At 35.4% G+C, this 18992-nt stretch overlaps 3 protein-coding genes and 3 pseudogenes across 4 annotated transcripts; 4 read left to right on the top strand and 2 right to left on the bottom strand.

Annotated features, from left to right (window-relative positions):
• The first annotated feature begins 408 nt into the window (after positions 1-408).
• On the top strand, positions 409-2909 carry LOC104790913 (tubulin beta-2 chain). Its single transcript, XM_010516710.2, has 3 exons — positions 409-1097; positions 1209-1478; positions 1968-2909. The coding sequence occupies exons 1-3, from the start codon at positions 704-706 to the stop codon at positions 2654-2656; spliced, it is 1353 nt and encodes a 450-aa protein (XP_010515012.1). The 5' UTR covers positions 409-703; the 3' UTR covers positions 2657-2909.
• Positions 2910-3020: 111 nt separating this feature from the next.
• LOC104698929 (putative F-box protein At3g47150 pseudogene) lies at positions 3021-4251 on the top strand (annotated as a pseudogene).
• A 1159-nt stretch (positions 4252-5410) lies between these two features.
• Positions 5411-6622, top strand: LOC104698928 (putative F-box protein At3g47150 pseudogene; annotated as a pseudogene).
• Positions 6623-14609: 7987 nt separating this feature from the next.
• Positions 14610-15486, bottom strand: LOC104790911 (copper transporter 2). Its single transcript, XM_019246723.2, has one exon. The coding sequence runs from the start codon at positions 15199-15201 to the stop codon at positions 14737-14739; it is 465 nt and encodes a 154-aa protein (XP_019102268.1). The 5' UTR covers positions 15202-15486; the 3' UTR covers positions 14610-14736.
• Positions 15487-16567: 1081 nt separating this feature from the next.
• On the top strand, positions 16568-17382 carry LOC104790910 (uncharacterized; annotated as a pseudogene). Its single transcript, XR_015559566.1, has one exon. The product of XR_015559566.1 is annotated as an uncharacterized LOC104790910 (transcript).
• Positions 17383-17455: 73 nt separating this feature from the next.
• LOC104790909 (uncharacterized) lies at positions 17456-18822 on the bottom strand. The gene is made up of 5 exons (XM_010516708.2): positions 18583-18822; positions 18450-18492; positions 17913-18013; positions 17719-17791; positions 17456-17620 (listed from the first exon to the last, which is right to left on the bottom strand). Exons 1-5 carry the CDS (start codon positions 18706-18708, stop codon positions 17604-17606), a joined length of 360 nt encoding a protein of 119 aa, XP_010515010.1. The 5' UTR covers positions 18709-18822; the 3' UTR covers positions 17456-17603.
• Positions 18823-18992: the final 170 nt, after the last annotated feature.

Here is an 18992-nt window from a genome sequence, read left to right as displayed (position 1 = left end):
TCTATAGAAAATAAAGTATGTTTCTTTTCATTTAGTTTTAGAGTTAAAATTTTATTTTATATCACTTGTCATTTTTTATTTACGATGTAAATTTTGGAACATTTTTTAATTTTATCTATAATTTTTTTCTTATTAGTTACTTATATCTAACAAAAATCCTGAATGGCATAACTAATGATATATCAATTGATAGGGTCTATCAAGATATTCTACTTTGGCTTCTTGTTTTCGTAATATTGAATTTGTCTCTAAAAATACCATTTTGTAATAAGGTTCCACACCTTTTAGCCAAATTTGGTTGTATGAACAAATGTATATTGACTTTTTGCATTCATAAATAAAATTCTATTTTGATGAAAAAAAAATAGTGTATAAACAAATAGTGAAATAGAAAATTTAATTGATTCTATAGAATTATTTAATATGAAACGGAGCGAGAGACAGCGAGTAATATCTTAAATTTATTAGAAAAAACGTCTCATTTTAAATTTCGAAAAAACAAATATATATATATATATCAGCGCAATATCAAATTAGGAAAAAATATATAATTACCCGTTAAAATCACTCCTCTTCTCACTCACTCACTCACTCGCTCTTCTTCACATTTTCCGAAAAAACCCTAAATCCCGCTCCTTCCTCCGTCTCGAAATCTCGAATCCTTTTCAATCTCTCTATTCAATCTCGCTTCCTTCTTGCGAAAATGCGTGAGATCCTTCACATCCAAGGTGGTCAATGCGGTAACCAGATCGGTGCCAAGTTCTGGGAAGTGGTTTGCGCCGAACACGGCATAGATCCAACCGGTAGGTACACCGGAGACTCAGATCTACAACTTGAGCGCATCAATGTTTACTACAACGAAGCTAGTTGCGGTAGATTCGTTCCTCGTGCCGTGCTTATGGATTTGGAGCCTGGTACCATGGATAGTCTCAGATCTGGACCGTATGGTCAAACCTTCCGTCCTGATAACTTCGTTTTCGGTCAGTCTGGTGCTGGTAACAACTGGGCTAAGGGACATTACACTGAAGGAGCTGAGCTAATTGATTCGGTACTCGATGTTGTTCGTAAGGAAGCTGAGAACTGTGACTGCTTGCAAGGTAAAAATTTCGCTAGATCTGTTCGATTTTAGGGTTTGATTTTGCTTTCGTTGAAGTGTTTTTGGTGTTATTGGGACTACTCTGAACTTTGGGGATTTTTGTTGTTTGTAGGGTTTCAGGTTTGTCATTCGTTGGGAGGAGGAACTGGATCTGGTATGGGAACACTTTTGATTTCCAAGATCCGTGAAGAGTACCCAGATCGAATGATGCTTACATTCTCAGTGTTCCCTTCGCCTAAGGTTTCTGACACTGTTGTTGAGCCTTACAACGCTACTTTGTCTGTTCATCAGCTTGTTGAGAATGCAGATGAGTGCATGGTTCTTGACAATGAGGCCTTGTACGATATTTGCTTCAGGACTTTGAAACTCACAACCCCTAGCTGTAAGTCCTTCTATGATTCATGGTCGCATTGATATATGCCTTCTGTTGTATAATTGACATGCATTGTCTAGATGGTGAACATGATTTGGTCATTGTTTTGTATCAGAAATGTTATGTTACTGTTTTCAGTGGTTTGCTCTTTGCCTATATGCCTCAAGTGTTTTGTGTTATTGATTCTGTTTAATGTTCCCTGGTTAACTGCGTCTATGTCATCCTTATACTGCTATTCTCTAATCTTCTTGGTGTTATACTCTCTTGTTAAGTGTCATGTGTATATATCCGGTACTTCTTATAACATAAGGGATTTGCAAAATGCAGTGATTGTATAGAAAAGCTTGATTGTCAAACTGCTTTTATGATTGTGAAAGTGTACTGTCTGCTTTCTTATATACTTGTTTTCTGTTATGCTCTTTTTTTAATATGCTTGTGCTGAGAAGTGTCTATATGGCTAGAAGGACACTTACTTACATCTTCATTCTCTGTCTGCAGTTGGTGACTTGAACCATTTGATCTCTGCTACAATGTCTGGTGTCACATGCTGTTTGAGATTCCCTGGTCAGCTCAACTCTGACCTCCGTAAGCTTGCTGTGAATCTTATCCCATTCCCTCGTCTTCACTTCTTCATGGTGGGTTTTGCTCCTCTCACCTCAAGAGGGTCTCAGCAGTACCGTTCCCTCACAGTCCCTGAGCTCACCCAGCAAATGTGGGATTCCAAGAACATGATGTGTGCTGCTGACCCAAGACACGGACGCTACCTCACAGCCTCTGCCATGTTCCGTGGCAAGATGAGCACAAAAGAAGTTGACGAGCAGATGCTGAACGTGCAGAACAAGAACTCTTCCTACTTTGTTGAGTGGATCCCCAACAATGTCAAATCAACAGTCTGTGACATCCCACCTACTGGTCTAAAGATGGCTTCCACTTTCATTGGCAACTCAACCTCGATTCAAGAGATGTTCAGGCGTGTGAGTGAGCAGTTCACAGCTATGTTCAGGAGGAAGGCTTTCTTGCATTGGTACACAGGTGAAGGAATGGATGAGATGGAGTTCACAGAAGCTGAGAGCAACATGAACGACCTTGTTTCAGAGTACCAGCAATACCAAGACGCAACTGCAGATGAAGAAGGCGAATACGAGGATGAGGAAGAAGGAGAATACCAACAGGAGGAGGAGTACTGAGTAAGTGCTACCCCCTTTAACCAAACCAATTTAGTCATTTGCTTATCTTTTTTTTTTCTTAGTTCTTTTAAAAATGAAAACCTCAACTACCAGTTGCAGGTTTTCAGTGCTTGTATTGACAACTCTGTATCCTTTTAGTCTTATGGTGTGTTGTTTGTGTACTTTTTGTTCTTAACTTTGGTTCGGTCTTCCTATTTTCCTCTTTCGTTTGAATCTTCTATTAATCAATGTCTAGCCATGTTTGTTTGTTTTATTCTTTTTATTTTTTTATTTTGAACATTTAAAAACCAAAATTATGATTAAAATACCCGGAAATAAACTATAGAATAGAAAATTACCAACTTTAATTAGGTTAAGGTTAGGGTTTGCTAGGCCAACTAAAGGTTTTAATATTTTAAGCTTCTACATCTTGTAAAAGACTATGAACTTTTTCATATTTTATCTGACGGCACAACGACGCTGATCTATCGGATGACACCGATTTACATTCCTCTGGAACTTCAGATTAATACACTCTTAAGATTACCTGTGAAGTCTTTACTGAGATTTCGATGCGTCTCCAAGCTTTGGTCCTCTATCATCACCAGCCAAGATTTCCAAAAACGGCATTTATATCTTGCTTCTTCCTCAGCTCATCGTCTTCTTATTGCTTTCGAGGACTTTAAAAGAGAAAATTTTCTGTTAGTCTCGTCGCCTAGCCCAAACGCATCTTTGTCTTCCTCTTTTTCATACTGTGTACCCTACAAAGATCTGAACATAAGCAAATTTGATGGGAGCAGAGTGTTGTATAGTGCGGTTCGGGATTGATATGTTTTAGCAGTAGTTCAAGGGTGGGGATTCGTAACCCCAGTACGGGAGAGGTGCATAGTTTTCCCCTGATAAAATTTAAAGATACGCGCTGCATGGACTATTATTTTGGGTACGATCCTGTTGGAGATCAATACAAAGTGTTTGCTGTTAACTGTTTGTTTGAGAGATCGGAGCAGAAGGTTGTGGTATTGGGAGGAGAAGGAGGATGGAGAGATGCTCCATGTGCCACCTGTCGTCATATTGTTCGGACCATGGGGATGTATATGAACGGAACCATATACTACGGGGCCTGTAGGACGGACATCGATTCCAGGATTAATTCTATAATTGTGAGTTTTGATGTTAGATTAGAAACGCTCAAGATCATCAAAGTACCCGTGGCTTATGAGAAGTTGTGGACTTGTCGCTCTGCCACGGATAAAATTCTGATCAACTACAGAGGTAAAATTGGCGTGGTTGAGAAACCTCGCAAGGGTAGTTTTCGAATGTGGGTTGTGGAAGATGCTGAGAAAGAGGATTGGTCTATGAACACTTTTCATTTGCCCCAGTCTGCTGTTGGTATTGACTTCAACGTCAAGGATATCTTTTACAACAACGAGATTTGTTTAGTTCCAAAAGAATTGTCTGATCCGTTTCGTCTTTTCTTTTACAATTTGGAGACGAGTAGCATGAGAAGTGTCACAATTGAAGGACTGCCTATTTCCTAGTTCAAGACAAAGCCACTCCGTAATATTGTTGTGACTGTTTGGGATCATTATGAGAGCTTCATGTCTTTAGAAACCTGATGACTGTTTCCGTTCAAGATTATCAAAGGTGGCGCAAAGCCGGTTACTGTAGAGATTCGAGCATAGCTTGGATGTGCTCTAGTGCTAAGGAAGAAGGAAGTCCATCCAAGAAGTGAACACAAGTGGAGTATAAAGGGATTCTACTCGAATAAGCAGAGAAATACTGACCAAAAATTGCAATCTAGTTTCAAAAGATGCAACAAAATTGAAAAAGAAAGGTCGACAAAAAAAAAAAAAAAAAATCAATAACATAAAAAGAGAACTAAGCAAAATCATGGATCTTTGAAAACAACTCAACAAGCATCAATGTTGCGATACTGTTAATTACTAATTTTACAACATTTAACTTTGTATGATAAAATTATATATTTAAATCACTTTTCTTTTTATATTTTCTGTATAATTTTATTTTTAACATATGTTTATGGAAATAGTAATTGTAAATATTTAATTTGGATTTGTAAATTCATTGTAGTAAAAATCTCCTATATAATAAAACGGAAATACACAACCTTTTTGTGTAGACTATATAATATGGGTTATAAGATTAATTATTTGAATATTTAATAGGTTATAGGTTATATGGGTTGTAATCATTAGTTAAATCTCAATTTGAGATAATCTTAGAAAATATTCCAAAAAAATAAAATAAAATCTCTACTGAATATTTAAGTAACCATATATAGACAACAAAATCTCAAAATTTAACATTATTCACAACAACTTTTAAAAACAATCAAAACTTTTAACCCGGGTCCTAAATTTCGACCCGGTTCTTAACTTTTATTCACAACAACTTCTAAAAATAATCACATAAATTTTATTTTATATAAAAACTACAATAGAAATAAAAGAAATTTCAACCCATGCTCACGGGTCCTAATCTAGTTAGTGCTTTAAATTGTTTTCTTATTAAAAATTATATTTTCTTATATACCTTTTTAAGTATATTTTGTAATCCTTCTATTTTCTGAATTTTAGTTTAATGTATATATTTTTTAACACGTACAAATCTTACATAGTAAGATATACACGCAAATTCCAATTTGGTTTAGGGTTTGTTAAATTTTTTTTTTCTTGTATTATTTTGTAGGGTTTTTATATCTACAAAGCCATCGAACTTGAATCTAATCTTTAGACCTTCTTCTTAAAGAAGACAATGAAGAAAATTTTGGCTAAGAAACCCAACAGAAGGAGGTTTAAGCAAGTCTCCTCGAGAACAAAGTCAATCTCCAGTCCGAATCCGACACCGCACTACATCCCTCTCGATCTCCAGGTTGAAACACTCTTAAGGTTGCCTGTCAAGTCTTTATTGAGATTTCAATGCGTCTCCAAGCTTTGGTCCTCTATCATCACCAGCCAAGATTTCAGAAACCGGCAATTAAACTTTGCTGCTTCCTCAGCTCCTCGTCTCCTCATCACTTTCGCCAAGGTTTACGGAAAAGAGCTCCTGTTATTCTCGTTACCTTACCCAACCGCATCTTCCTCTTCATCTTCTTCATGTTGTGTACCATACAAAGATTTGAGCATACTCAAACTCCATGGGAGAAAGGTGTACAATGCGGCTCGTGGCTTGATATGCGTTGGAACTACACAGAGGGTGGCGATATGTAACCCGGCCACTTGGAAGGTCCATGTTTTCCCCCGAATCATATTCGAAAATATTCCTCGTGATGGTGAACCGCCTTCCATCTATTTTTTAGGGTACGATCCTGTTGGAGATCAATACAAAGTGCTCGCGGTAGATAGATCGCGTTTGAGATTAAAGCACAAGGTTGTGGTATTGGGAGGAGAAACAGTTAATTGGAGAGCGGCTCCATGTATTTCATGTCCTCATGTTGCTAAAACATGGGCATTGTATATGAACGGAACAATCTACTACGGGGCTATCAGGACGGACCTAAATGATATTTCTGTAATTGTTAGTTTCGATGTTAGGAATGAAACGTTCAAGAGCATCTACATACCTGTGGTTTATGAGCTTACGTGGCATACATATAAAACTCTGATCAACTACAATGGAAAAGTTAGTGTTGTCGAGCATCCTCGTGAGGGTAGGTTTCGAATGTGGATTTTGGAAGATGTTGAGAAAGAGGAATGGTCCATGAACACTTTTCATATGCCCGAATCTGTTGCTGGCCTTGACTTCGACATTGTTGGTACTTTTTATACCGGTGATATTTGTCTAATTCCAAAACAATTCTCTGAGCCGTTTTGTCTAGTCTTCTACAATTTGAAGACGAATAGCACGAGAAATTTTATGATTGAAGGACTGAATCAAGAATTGTATGGTCCCGAGCTTAAGAAGGCCATTGAATATAATGTGAGTGTTTCGGATCATTTTGAGAGCTTCATGTTATTAAAAGCCTGATTCAATTTACGACTTTTCTTTAAACAATATATGCTTATTTATTTGCTTTTTAAATTATTATTATTAAACTATGTTTTTGGGAAGCCCCATGATTCAAAGATTCCATGGTCCACTAGATCTTTTCCGTTCTCCCACTATACGAAAACATGCAAATTGGGACTACTTTTTGTGACTGAATTTTTTAGTTGCAAAAGTTTGTGACCGTTTTGCAACATATTTGGGACAGACTAACAACGCCGAATATTTTGGACGTAAACGAGTCGCCAATTTACGATACCAAACTTCAGTCGCAAAACCGTTGTTATCATGCGACTGTTTGGGAACAATAATAAATCGTTGTTATTTATTATCGACAATAAATAGTTAGTCGCACAATAATCGCAATTTATGACGAATTAAAAGACTAAAGATTTAGTTGGCAAGACGAGTCGCAAAGCTGTCTTAAAATCACAGACGAATTGTTTATGTTTAGCGACTCTTTTAAATTAATTTAAGAAATTTTCAAATATGAATACAAAACATGTAAACTTATACATTTGAACTTATATCTGACATAGAATATTTACTAAATTTTCAAAACAAAATCAATAATACACCAATTTTTACAATTATGTTCATATCCTCCAAAACATGTATTAAGGTTACATGTGTTTTATAAAGGAAGAGTAGTAAAGGTTGTATATCTTTACAAAAATAGTTAGAAATTATATTGTTTGTTCTTCTATCAAAATTTAACTCTTAAATTAGAGTTTACATGATCAAAGAGTCATATCCAATATGATTTTGGTAATGAAATTCTAAAAGAAATTATACTCATATATAAGAGTCACAAAGACGTCACAGTTTGAGACTATAGTGTGACTAAGTGTGTATTATTTGCGACTGTTTTGCCATTATGTTTAGTTTTTTTTAAAATGATTCGCTCAGTCACAAAATAGTCTTTAAGTACTACTACTTTGTTACTACTCATTCTCGAGGGACCAAAAAATTTTGGGAAATAATAATGTCCCCCATTAAAAATTCCCCCCATCTAATTAAACCCGAAAGCCTCTTTAACTATTTCCCAAACCCTCTTAATTATCCCCAAACCCTCTATCTTCTTTCGATTTCCCATTCCAAAAACCCTTTTTCTGTTAATTGCTGAATTCTTCTCCGATGAAATCCGGTGGTGGTCGTGGTGCTAGATCCGGTGACGGTTTGAGACCACGCAGAGATATTGCTTCGTCATCTCAGTCCTCTAACCCTTCCTCCAACAACGAGACTTCATCACACTCTCAACACTCGCTTCCATCTCAGTATAATCCGGCAACAATAATACCCCAGTATTCTCGACATCCTTCTCCTCAGCCACAACACCGAGGCTTTCAACAACAGCTCCACTCCCAGATGCAGCAGCCACCACCACCGCATCCACATGGTCCAGTGTATCAACAGCCGCATCCTCAGAATCTGGGATACCAACAGCCGCTTCACAATCTTGGCTATCAACCACCGCTTCATAATCCGACTTATCCGCCGCCGCTTCAGAATCCGGTGTATCAACCGCCGCCGGCTCCTCAGAATCAGGAGGATCAAGAGCATCCACCACCGGCTCAGAATCAGGAGAATCAAGACTTCCAACAGCAACTTGATGATTTCCTTGCACTTCCTGGTTGTCAGCATCTGGGATGTTGCGATTACTGAGCTTGTGAGAAAAGGATTTTTGAAGATAGCGAGAAAAAAGAATGAAAGGAATTGTAAGCCAAGCAAAGACGCATGCTGAGCCACCAATTTGGATCAATCCTACCCTTTGGAAACAAATGTGGGAGCATTGGGAAACACCCGAAGCTAAGGAGAAGAGCTCTAATGCATCCTAAGCCCGTACTTCTGATTCTGGCGGTCTTGGACTCCACAAACATCTATCCGGCCAGAAATCTTACTTGCAAATTCAACAAGAGATGGTAAATGCTTTAAACTAACTATAATATTTCAATTAAATATTTCATTTTCCACAATGAACATTCTTTTTATCCATTGTAGGAAGAAAAATTGGGACGTCCTGTCTAGCTTGGAGAGGTCTTGTCGCAACACATACAAAGGCAGATGGAAGTTTTGTTGATCAGAAGGCCAAACAAGTTGTTGAGACATATGAGAAGAACATAGAAGAGGTAATGTCGGGAATAGAGTTTGATGATACAGACCTCTCCTCGCCAGAATCTACTTATGCAACCCTCCTCCCCATTCAAGAAAAAGATGACATTTTCTTAAAGGTAATTTCCTGTACAATTGTCTTTGTTTTGCCTATGATAATTGTCTTATTTTGCTAAGCTAAGTATCTGATTTTGATTGATATACTTTTGACTGATGCTTAAGAATCCTTGATATGGATATACTTTTGACTGATGCTTGAGAATCCTCGATGTTGATTATCTGGTTTTGTGTGATATTTCTATAAGTGATTTGTACATAACAACTTATAATCATGAATCTTTCATTATGTTTGTCTTGTTAATGCTTTTCTCTTTTTCTGTTTATTAAGTTTGTTTTGTGAATGATCATCTCTTCTTCTGTCTTAGTGTACTGTAACAGATGCCAAGGGAACCCCTTTGGACTTGGAAGTCTCCAGGAGATAATCACCAAAGGGAAAAGAAAGGCTACTTATCCAAGCTCTTGGTCCAACTTCACTGTTAGAGATTCAAGAACAACTCCAGGTTGCTCGTCGTAAGCTCGCTGATCAAGATGAAGAAAATGCTCGACGTGTCAGAGAAGATGCTAGACGTGATGAGGAGCAACGTAACGCTCAAAACCGCATTGCAACCTTGGAGATGCTCGTATCCTACTTGAAGACCAGTGATCCCGGGGTTGCAGAATTCTTGTCTACTCAACCACCAGCCCATGCACCATTCACCTATGCAGCACCAGCAGCCAACATCACTCCAGCCACAGCGGCCAATGTCAACCCACCCGCACCAACCACTTCAGGAGCTAGTTCACCATCTACTTCACCAATCACTTCACCAGCGACTTCACCAAACACTTCACCCTTGTCAGTATCATCCTCTCATGCTTAACTAACTAATTCTATCTCTCTTAAGCCTCTATAACTATTTTTTGGATTGTGTAGTAGTATTTCTATCTCCCTTAGCCTAAAACTATTTTCTGGATATGATCATTGAATGATTTGTATGTTTTTGGTTAATATCATTCACATTCGGGATTTTAATTTAAATTCAGGTTTTTTTTTTTCAAATTTAATTGTATACTTTCCAAAATTACTAGCTATAGTTTCACTAATTTGCGACCATTTACAATTTAAAAAAGCACAAACCAAGTACCAAATTCGTTGTATATACGTCACGATTTTGAGACTAAAAAATACTTAGTCTTCAGTCACAAAACATTATGACTTCTTTGCGACTATCATGTGACTAAAACAGCGACTACTTTAAGACCAAAATTTAAAATTTAAGATTTTTAAAATTCAGCCTCAACACTGTACTATTAAATCAGTCTTCGAAACGTAGCTAATTTGTGACTACCATACCGTCTGAACCAAGTCGTATTTCACGACTGTGTATATGAGTCATTGTAGAGTCGTTAATTACGACGGTACTTTTGTCTGTCCGTAGTCGCTAATTAACGATCATAACCCTTGTCTTCAATGCGTTGCAAAGAAGCGACTGTTTTGCAACCAAATATTTGCGACGGTTTAGAACAGTCCTTAAATAGTCGCACATACCTACTTAACGACTGATTTGAGACGATTTTGTTGCTCACAAATGACATGTTTTCGTGTAGTGTCCTGAAAATAACAGAATTAATATTGAAGGAAGTTCCAAAAGTGGCGTATATATCAAGTCATGAGATTCATAGCAAGATGGTTTCTTCTTCTGTTATTTACAACTAGTGTTGAAGAAATAGATGTGAACGAAGTTTCAAATTAATTATGTTCTTCTTAATGACTGCAAATTAAATAGACAATTTTTTGCTACTTAATTAATTCAATATAATGGTTCTCTTAAGTTATAACACACTAGGTTCAAACCCGCACGTACGTGCGAGGTTGATTTCAAAACTACGATTGTAATCAGGTTTGCAATATATTAGGTATATACGAATGATCTTTGTAAACATATTTTTAGGAATGTTATTAAAATTCATAATCAAAACTCATACCATTTTAGTATTTAATTTTATTTTAATCGATTTAGACACAAAAATGATCGGATTAGTTTTGTTATCATCAAAGACAAAGACATTAAAAATATAGTAAGAAAAAAGTGGTATGTCTATTTCCGGTCAGAAACCCATCCCATCATATATATATCATGTTTTTCCATCTTATAACCGTGATTTTAATAATAGTTTACTTGTTTGAGATTGTATATTTTAAAATGACAATGAGAGAAAGTAATCTTTTCCTAGGCATATGATCAAAACTAAACTGTAACCGTATTTTGGGCTGTATCCAAATTGTAACCGGACCGTTAAGCGTAAATATATTGTTAAATTTATATTAATTGTAACTGTTAATTTATCGATATCAAAATTCTTGGTTAACCACATAGTTAAACCATAATTTGTTTTACAATAAATTTTTTTAAAGAATAAAATATACTAATATTATTTATTTAATATGAATAATATGATATACAGAAATATGAATAATATGATTTGCAGTGAGTATATTGTTTTTTTAATCTATAAGATGTTATATTTGTCAATGTTATGTATTTTGTGTTGGCCTGGGAATATTACCCGAACCAAGAATTCCAAAGCGAACCGAAATTTTCGTTTTTCGGTTCGGTTTCGGTTAAGAAAAGAAAACCGATCGAAAGGAGTTATAATATGTAGTCGGTTATCGGTTCGGTCGGTTCGGTTCACCCTAACCGATCGGTTACACGAATTTAACCGAATTACTGGCATTATCCGAAATTACCCAAAATTTACTGATCCGAATTACCCAAATTACCCAAATTACCCAAACTACCCATAAATAACCGAAATTATCCGAATTTACCCAAAAATAACCAAGATTTTTGACCGGTTTGTATAAAACAAAATATAGTTAAACTTGTCATTTGGTTTTGATGCACCGTACATTTAGCGCAAACACACACATTTTCTCAAGTATATATTGTTATGTCTGTTTTTTTGTTTTCAATTTTTTTTGTGTAGCCGATTCACACCCCACATCCATCTGGACTTGTCTTCAAACCCGTAATAGACATGTGATTCTTCGATAAGGAAATTAGTTTAAATATTGCTTAAAAAACTGCACTATTATTATGTAGAATTTGTTAGGAACATTTTATTTAATATTTTAATATCTGTAATTACATATATACAATAGATACTTTTTTTGTTAGAATTCACTACATAAGATACCAATTGAGTACTATTTGTTAAAATTGTGATCTTATCTAAAGATAACTAATTATAACTTATGAATTAAATTTTGGATGAAATTCAAATTAAAAAGATTTCAAATCAAATTAATAAGATTACAATCTTTAAAAATAAATTAATATCTAACTGAAACTTCAGTGAAGCAGAGATTAATCATGGGATATGTCGAGAGAAACTGATATTTAGCATTGATTTTAAAACTTTATATTTTGAACTTAACAACTTTTATCCTCATTAAAAAAAAAAATCTTTAGTCACCTTTTTCCCCCAAAAATATTTTCACAAATCAGAATAATGGTACAAATCGGATGATGTATATATTTATAATAAAAAAACAGTCGACTTTTGCATTTTGATTTTAGGTTGCATAAGATTAGTTCAAAAAAAAAAAAAGTTACATAAGAATAAATCTATACATAATCTTTGAGATATAATGTTGGATATGGACTACGCCCCCATATGCCAACTCGACCCAAAGAGATTTGTTAAGCATAACAAATTTGTATTTCGGTCCGTCAGCAAGCAAGTTGGCCTAGTAAGCTAAAAGGACCGATCTCAGAAGGCAATCTCGGAAATTTGCGATGGAGACCTAGAGAACCCTCACTCTACATTCGTTTATAAATAGCTTGAGACATTTATTGGAAAGGGGATCCGAACCTCCAACATTACCTAGAGAGCAATATTCTTTCTCGAAACGTAAGCTTATTATCCTTTTGTAATTCGCTCTTCACTTTGAGTTTGTCTTACTCTGGTTGTCAGCTTGCTTGTAAGTATTATGCGAACCTCGGTACAAACATATAAGTATAACATATTTAGTTTCTGTTTTAGGAATATGCTCCCATCAATTCGAATATCTCAATTTAATTTTCTATTTAATGTATATATAAGATTTAGAATCACCTTATTCCGTAATTTGTTTAAATTGATGGGATTATCTCATTCTATATTTTGTAGTTATATATCAAAAGTAGTTGCCAAAATATGGGAAATATAAGATTACAATATTCCCAAATATATTCCTATAATTTGAAGTTTGAAAATTGCATTAATGGTATGTACGAATTATAGGAAGATATGTCTATTCTAATTCCCAAAATGATGTGTATTCATTTTCCAGGTAAATTCGTGTCCACGTTATTATTCCAGATCCAAATTCTTATTCTGGATCCGAGCGCAGTTTCCCCGGGTCCCTAAAAGATCCGCGCGTCTTTACTCCACTGTTTTTTTAATTGTTCTCTAATATTTTTTTTGTAAGGAACAATTCATGGAATTTTGTTTTTTGTTTTTTTTTTCCTCCTTATACTCTCCAATTAATTAATAGTATAGATGACTTTTTTTTTTTTTTGGTCAACAACACATGCCTTTTTTTCTTTTTGTGAAGCAATTATATGAACAATCCATGCATTATCCATGCCTTTTTGCCTTTTTTAATTCTTCTTCTATTTGTCTCCTTGTTGAAAGGTCAGCTAATTAAATCGGATTAAATTAATCAGAACAAAACTAAACCAACTCTACCGGTAACAGAACCGGTTGATCAAATGTTAGTCTCGAATCTTTAAGATAGAAATATAGAATATTTGGAGAATAGTTTTCAACCATTTTTGCTTCTAAAAGAAATCTATTAGTCCCTCGGAATCGAAATATCGAATCATTTACTTTCCTAAGAAAAAAGGCGTGAACCTTGCCCGTTCTCGTGGTACGTATACTGGCTACTAAATATTACTTGTTTATTGTTTGACCGTTACTAAATTATTGGCATTGCTAAGCTGAAGATATTGTCTAATTATTAATTGTTTTGTCAACGAAGGTGCCTAGTTTTTTTCTTTTCAATCTGGTTATTTTTCGTAATTTCTTAATAGCGAGAAGGCCTACAGAGACGGCCTAATTATAAAACTTTTTGCGATATCAGTTCTATAAAAGAGTTCTACATGTAATTGGATAGTGCATGGACTATTCTTATAATTGCATCACTTGTTCTTTTGTTTTGGACGGCTCTTTATTCTTCATGCTATACTTTTCCTTTTGAATTTCATAAAATTAGATTACAAAACAAAGAAAAAAAAAAGGTTTAAACTTCATGAAATCAGATTACAAAACAAAGAAACATATGTAAGGTTTTAGATCTACACCGATTGAAATCAATCCGACCGACCGACCGACTGTACGAATCAAATAGATGACTTGACAAAAGCTACATATGGTCAATTTATTATGTCACATATAATAGAGTACACAGTATTTTTTTGAAAAATGTTTTTTTTTTTTTTTTTTTTTTTTTTTATCAATGAAAGTTCACATCCTCACTGGCAGAGTTTATAACTTAAAACCAATGGGGGTGGTTATTCATGGGAGTACGTACTTTTAATGGACAGCATTTGTTATCATAAATTTGTGGTTCAAAATTTCTTATCTATATATGCAATTTTTTTTTGGTCAACTATTAACCACAATAATACATGAAATTAAAAGTGACATCTTCAAAATTTGAATGGAATTCTATGTCGTTTCATAAAATTCCAAAAACTTTAGTCAAATCATTCATGAACCTGTGGAATTAATTGTGTGATTCTATTTGTAACCTAAGAACATGGATTGAAAATATTTAACGTCCACTAATATTAGATCGACTTAACCAAAATGAAATATTAATTTTTTTTCTTTGTTTTTATAAGCCAACCATGCACACACAAAAGGAAAAGTTCTTTATAAGAAAGAAAAAAAAATTGTTAGCAAACGCAGCCTGACGACGGCGGGAGAAGCTCGGCGGTTTTCCGGTCATCGGAGGGTTTCTTGAAAGCAGTGCTTCCAAAGAAAAAGAAACCCACGGCGTATCCGGCGATAGCAACGATGAAAACGCCTGCGTTAAAGGACATAACCGCGAGCATCACCAAATACGACAGGCCAGTCTTGAGTGTATACACGGCTGTCTGAAAGAGCCCAGCGGCGCGGCTGGTGGAGCTATCCGCACGGAGGAAAGGAGAATGGGCGAGCCACTCGGCAATCACAGCGAGAAAGAAGACAACGACGAGACAAAGAGCGTACATGCCGGAGCTAGTCCCGGGCCAGCCGGAGAAGAGAACCTCCGTGTTCTTGCCCCAGAAGAAGGTCATGTGCATCATCATGTGTGGTTTGGTATGATTCGACATCGATGATGATGATGGTGATGGCATTTGCATGTTATCGTGATCCATGTTTTCTAAAATGGTATATAGGTTTATGATGGATTCTGTTCATAGACAAAAGTGTTAAGAGAGAATAGGTTCGTATTTATTGTGTTTTCTTAAATGTATATGTGTAATGTGTCGTACTGTAGTACAAGTACATCATGGTTTGACTTTTTAATTTTTTTTTGTGTAGTACAAAAACACTCGTTATATTAGAATATCCCCTAAATAGATTTTCAAAAGAAAGAAAAAAAAATCCCGTAAATATATGTTTACCTTATTTTCATGATAAAAAATGCATCATACCTCTTCTTATTATGAATTTGATGATAAAATTATAACTTTGAATAGTAACTTGGTTTTCAAAATAAAATTCAAATAGGTCTATGACATTACTTTTTTTTTTTTGGGGGTATTTGGTTGAGGAAATTGTTGAAATAATTGTTGACACATTAAATTCTTGGTTTAGAACTTCTCAAAGTAGTCCAACAATATTCATAACTGCACTAGAGAGAAAAGCTACCACAGATTTAACATAAAGGTCTTACTTGGATGTCAAATAAATAGTTTAATAAAGAATAACTGAATATATCGTTAGTTAATAGGAATAAATTTTGTAAAATAATTTTTAAAATGCTATAAATCTAGTTTTAATAGATTACAGTAATCACATTTTTTTCAATAGTTTAATCATATTAATTAGTTTTTTTTAATGGAATAGAATCGAACAAAATGGAACCAAACAAAAACCAAATCAAACTAACTTCGGTTGAGTTTTACCAAAACCAAACAGAATCGAACACAAACGGAAACTGAACTAAACCAGGAATACCCACCATTTTTTATGATTAACAAAATGAAGTTTACTTTAACAAAAACAAAAACAAAAAAATGAAGTTTACAATTTATCATCAATAAATATAACAAATACATAGAAAACCTGAAAATGTATATTTTCAAAACAAATTGATTTCTAGAATTTGAATTAGTAAAAAAGACACAGAGTATTTGGTAATGGTTTCCGAGTCCATTCATCCGGAAATGAAATTAGAGAACAAAAACCATTTAAGAAACGGTTATTGATCCGAATTAGGCCTAAGATATATAATTCGGATCAATAATGACAATAACATCGTACGGTTTTCTGATCTTCGTAAATCATTTAACTTTAGAAAATAATGTTCGACGACGTATTATATATCGATACAAAAAGCCTACAAAGAGGAGAAGAGTAATAAATTTGACTCATACGACGACGTATCGATACAAAGCCTAAAAAGGTTTTGTACCTTGTGGTTCAATTCACGTTGCCCATCATTACATGTCCGTCGTTTTCCTCAGCGGAGACGACACGCAATACTTAGCTTCGACGCTAACACACATTTTCCCACAGTCTCCCTCAAAGTAACAACTAAAAGCTAACCTTTCTTTAGTCATTAATTTTAATCTCTGTTTCTCTCAAAATTATGTACTATTATTCATCTTGTATAGCTTAAACAGTTCAAAGTTAATGGCAATTTCCACCGGTGCCGTCGAGTTTCTTCGGAGAAGGCTACTCCCAACGACGCTTATCCACGTAACAGCTTTATATGGGATCGTTAACGTTAATTCCCTCTTTTCTCGCTTGCTCTTTTACTCGGCCTCACCACAAGTGGAAACATCACTTTCCCGGTTTCATCCTCCTCCGCGGCCGGGAGCCAACATCTCCGCAGGTGTATCGCCGCAAAAGGCAATGCATTAGCGGAGAGGTTAGTCTCAAGCCATGTTTACTCCTTCAGCTTCTTCCTCTTTTCCAGCCTCATCGCTATGTCGCTCAAGCAAGCAATCAGGACAACAACAACAACAACACCAACAAGGAACGGGAACGTTGTGGTGGAGGAGGATGAGACGCGTGTGTTAAAAGCCGGAGAAGGCCGTGTGAACTTGGCTGCTTTGAGGGTTGGGATCGTTGCTTCGTGTATTGCGTCGGTTTTGGGATGTGGGTTCTTGACAATGGCATTAGTTGATCTTGTTCAGATAAAACTTGGACCTTTGGAATGTAAGAGAAGTTTTCATGCTCTTGCGGCTATTGTTCCTCTTGTTGTGCTTGTTCCTTCGGCACTAGTTATCTATGTGTTTCTTGTTCTCTACGCATTTCTTTATTAACCCTTTTTTGGGTGTGTACATCAATCTCGTGTTTTTAATAGATTTGAGTTTCAGATTCGATTAGTTCTGTATCCAGGATAGAATCCTCTGTTATTTTACTTAAGTTTCAGGATTCTAATGTTTCTTGAAGTACAAAGGTCTAATCATTTGTTTTAACATTAGAGAGAGAGAGAGAGTCAAGCCTGACATCATTGAAACAGTTTCTTTAGAACAAACAAAAGATCAAAATTCTTCTGTTTCAACTTGATGTTCTTCCTCTAGGGAGACGCCTCTTTGGGAAGACTCTAATAATATAGCGATCCTAAGAAAATGGGGAGATGGGGGAAAATGTTAGAAGGAAAACAAGAAATAAATTAATTTTGTAACAAAAATCATATTTGGTTGGGGTATATGTGATACCTTGCCACCAATCTCCTCTTGAGGCGTCCGGAGAGTTGGCATCATTGTTGTCTCTGTTCTGATTCTTGTTAATCTGATTGATTCAACGTTTTGCAAAGTTAGAGATTACTTTGTCGCTTCTTTAAAACAATCAAACATCAAATTAAGTGGCATGAATCATTTAATTAGTAACGGATGGATGATAGATAACTCACTGGAGGGTAAGTATAGTTCTGCGTAGCTTTAGAGTAAACCTCTTGACCACCGTAGTAGATAGATGAACTCAGATTGCAGGTTGAAGAGTCTTTACGTTTTTCTGTGAAGGAACCACCAAAACCAACGAGATAATGTATTCATTAGACCACCCGGTTTGGGATTTTTATCTTGGCAAAAGAACAGTGAATCTCAATGCAGAAATTGAATTTTTTTTTTTAGCCGTTCTTGGCATGCGATAGCTAAGTTTTCAAGCATGTACGGATGATATCATCTGCAAGAATGGTATAGTTTTTTGCTTAGTTTCAAAATATGATAATCACTTTGGACCAATCTTGATTGAGTTCTTCTTTTATTGATTGACTCAGTACCAAACCAAATAAAGCAACTTGAGCCATTTTTGAAATAATATGACTAGTTTTTAAGATGAACTAGAACGTTTTTTAACAAAACTTGGCTTAATATAAAGCAACAGTGACCATATTGATTCAATATGGAAGACAAGTTTTTGAGGTCTAATGAAAGGCTTTTTCACTTACCTAGGGACCCATGTTTGGAGCTTAGGATGTTTCCTGCTGTTCCCTGAAAACTCCAAAAAAGGAAAAAGGATGAATGAACTCAATCAGAAAAGGTAACAAAAGAAACTATAAGAAGAGGGGATAAAAATAGAACCTTGGAGGGAGGAGGGAAAATGGAGTTGACATTGGCAGAGGAAGTAGATTCCTTGGGGCCAAAGAGTTGAGCGGCGAAGGAAGAAGACGATGATGATGATGATCCAACTCGTCCTTTACCCTCCATTATTACTAAGAGAAATGTGTTATTGACTAATCACTTAAAAGGAAATGAAAAGAGAAGCTGATCAAGAATGTAGAAGAAGATAGTATGATGAGGTGTGTAGCCACAACAAGATCATGGGTGTATATATATAGACAAACAGACAATGCTACATTTAGTCAAAAGAACTAAAGCTTAAACCGTTTACCGCTTTTAGACTTAGTCCCCACCACTATGTTGATTTAGAAAAATATTTACATTTTCTGTATGTTTCCAACTTTTGTTGATCACAAAGAGCCAAACACAAT

The sequence above is a fragment of the Camelina sativa genome, chromosome 6 (assembly GCF_030686135.1).
Source record: "Camelina sativa cultivar CO46 ecotype springtype chromosome 6, ASM3068613v1".
In the NCBI taxonomy this organism is placed as follows: domain Eukaryota; kingdom Viridiplantae; phylum Streptophyta; class Magnoliopsida; order Brassicales; family Brassicaceae; genus Camelina; species Camelina sativa.
The sequence above is the reverse complement of the archived record's forward strand: the minus strand, read 5'-3'. Positions and strand labels throughout refer to the sequence as shown.

What these genes read in the sequence shown, in the direction of transcription:
- LOC104790913 (XM_010516710.2), top strand. Translation starts at nt 704, where the DNA reads ATGCGTGAGATCCTTCACATCCAAGGTGGTCAATGCGGTAACCAGATC. An exon ending in GAACTGTGACTGCTTGCAAG is followed by an intron (nt 1,098 to 1,208) that starts GTAAAAATTTCG and finishes TGTTGTTTGTAG; the next exon opens with GGTTTCAGGTTTGTCATTCG. An exon ending in GAAACTCACAACCCCTAGCT is followed by an intron (nt 1,479 to 1,967) that starts GTAAGTCCTTCT and finishes CTCTGTCTGCAG; the next exon opens with TTGGTGACTTGAACCATTTG.
- LOC104790911 (XM_019246723.2), bottom strand. Translation starts at nt 15,201, where the DNA reads ATGGATCACGATAACATGCAAATGCCATCACCATCATCATCATCGATG.
- LOC104790909 (XM_010516708.2), bottom strand. Translation starts at nt 18,708, where the DNA reads ATGGAGGGTAAAGGACGAGTTGGATCATCATCATCATCGTCTTCTTCC. An exon ending in TTTTCCCTCCTCCCTCCAAG is followed by an intron (nt 18,493 to 18,582) that starts GTTCTATTTTTA and finishes TGGAGTTTTCAG; the next exon opens with GGAACAGCAGGAAACATCCT. An exon ending in CTCCAAACATGGGTCCCTAG is followed by an intron (nt 18,014 to 18,449) that starts GTAAGTGAAAAA and finishes GTTCCTTCACAG; the next exon opens with AAAAACGTAAAGACTCTTCA.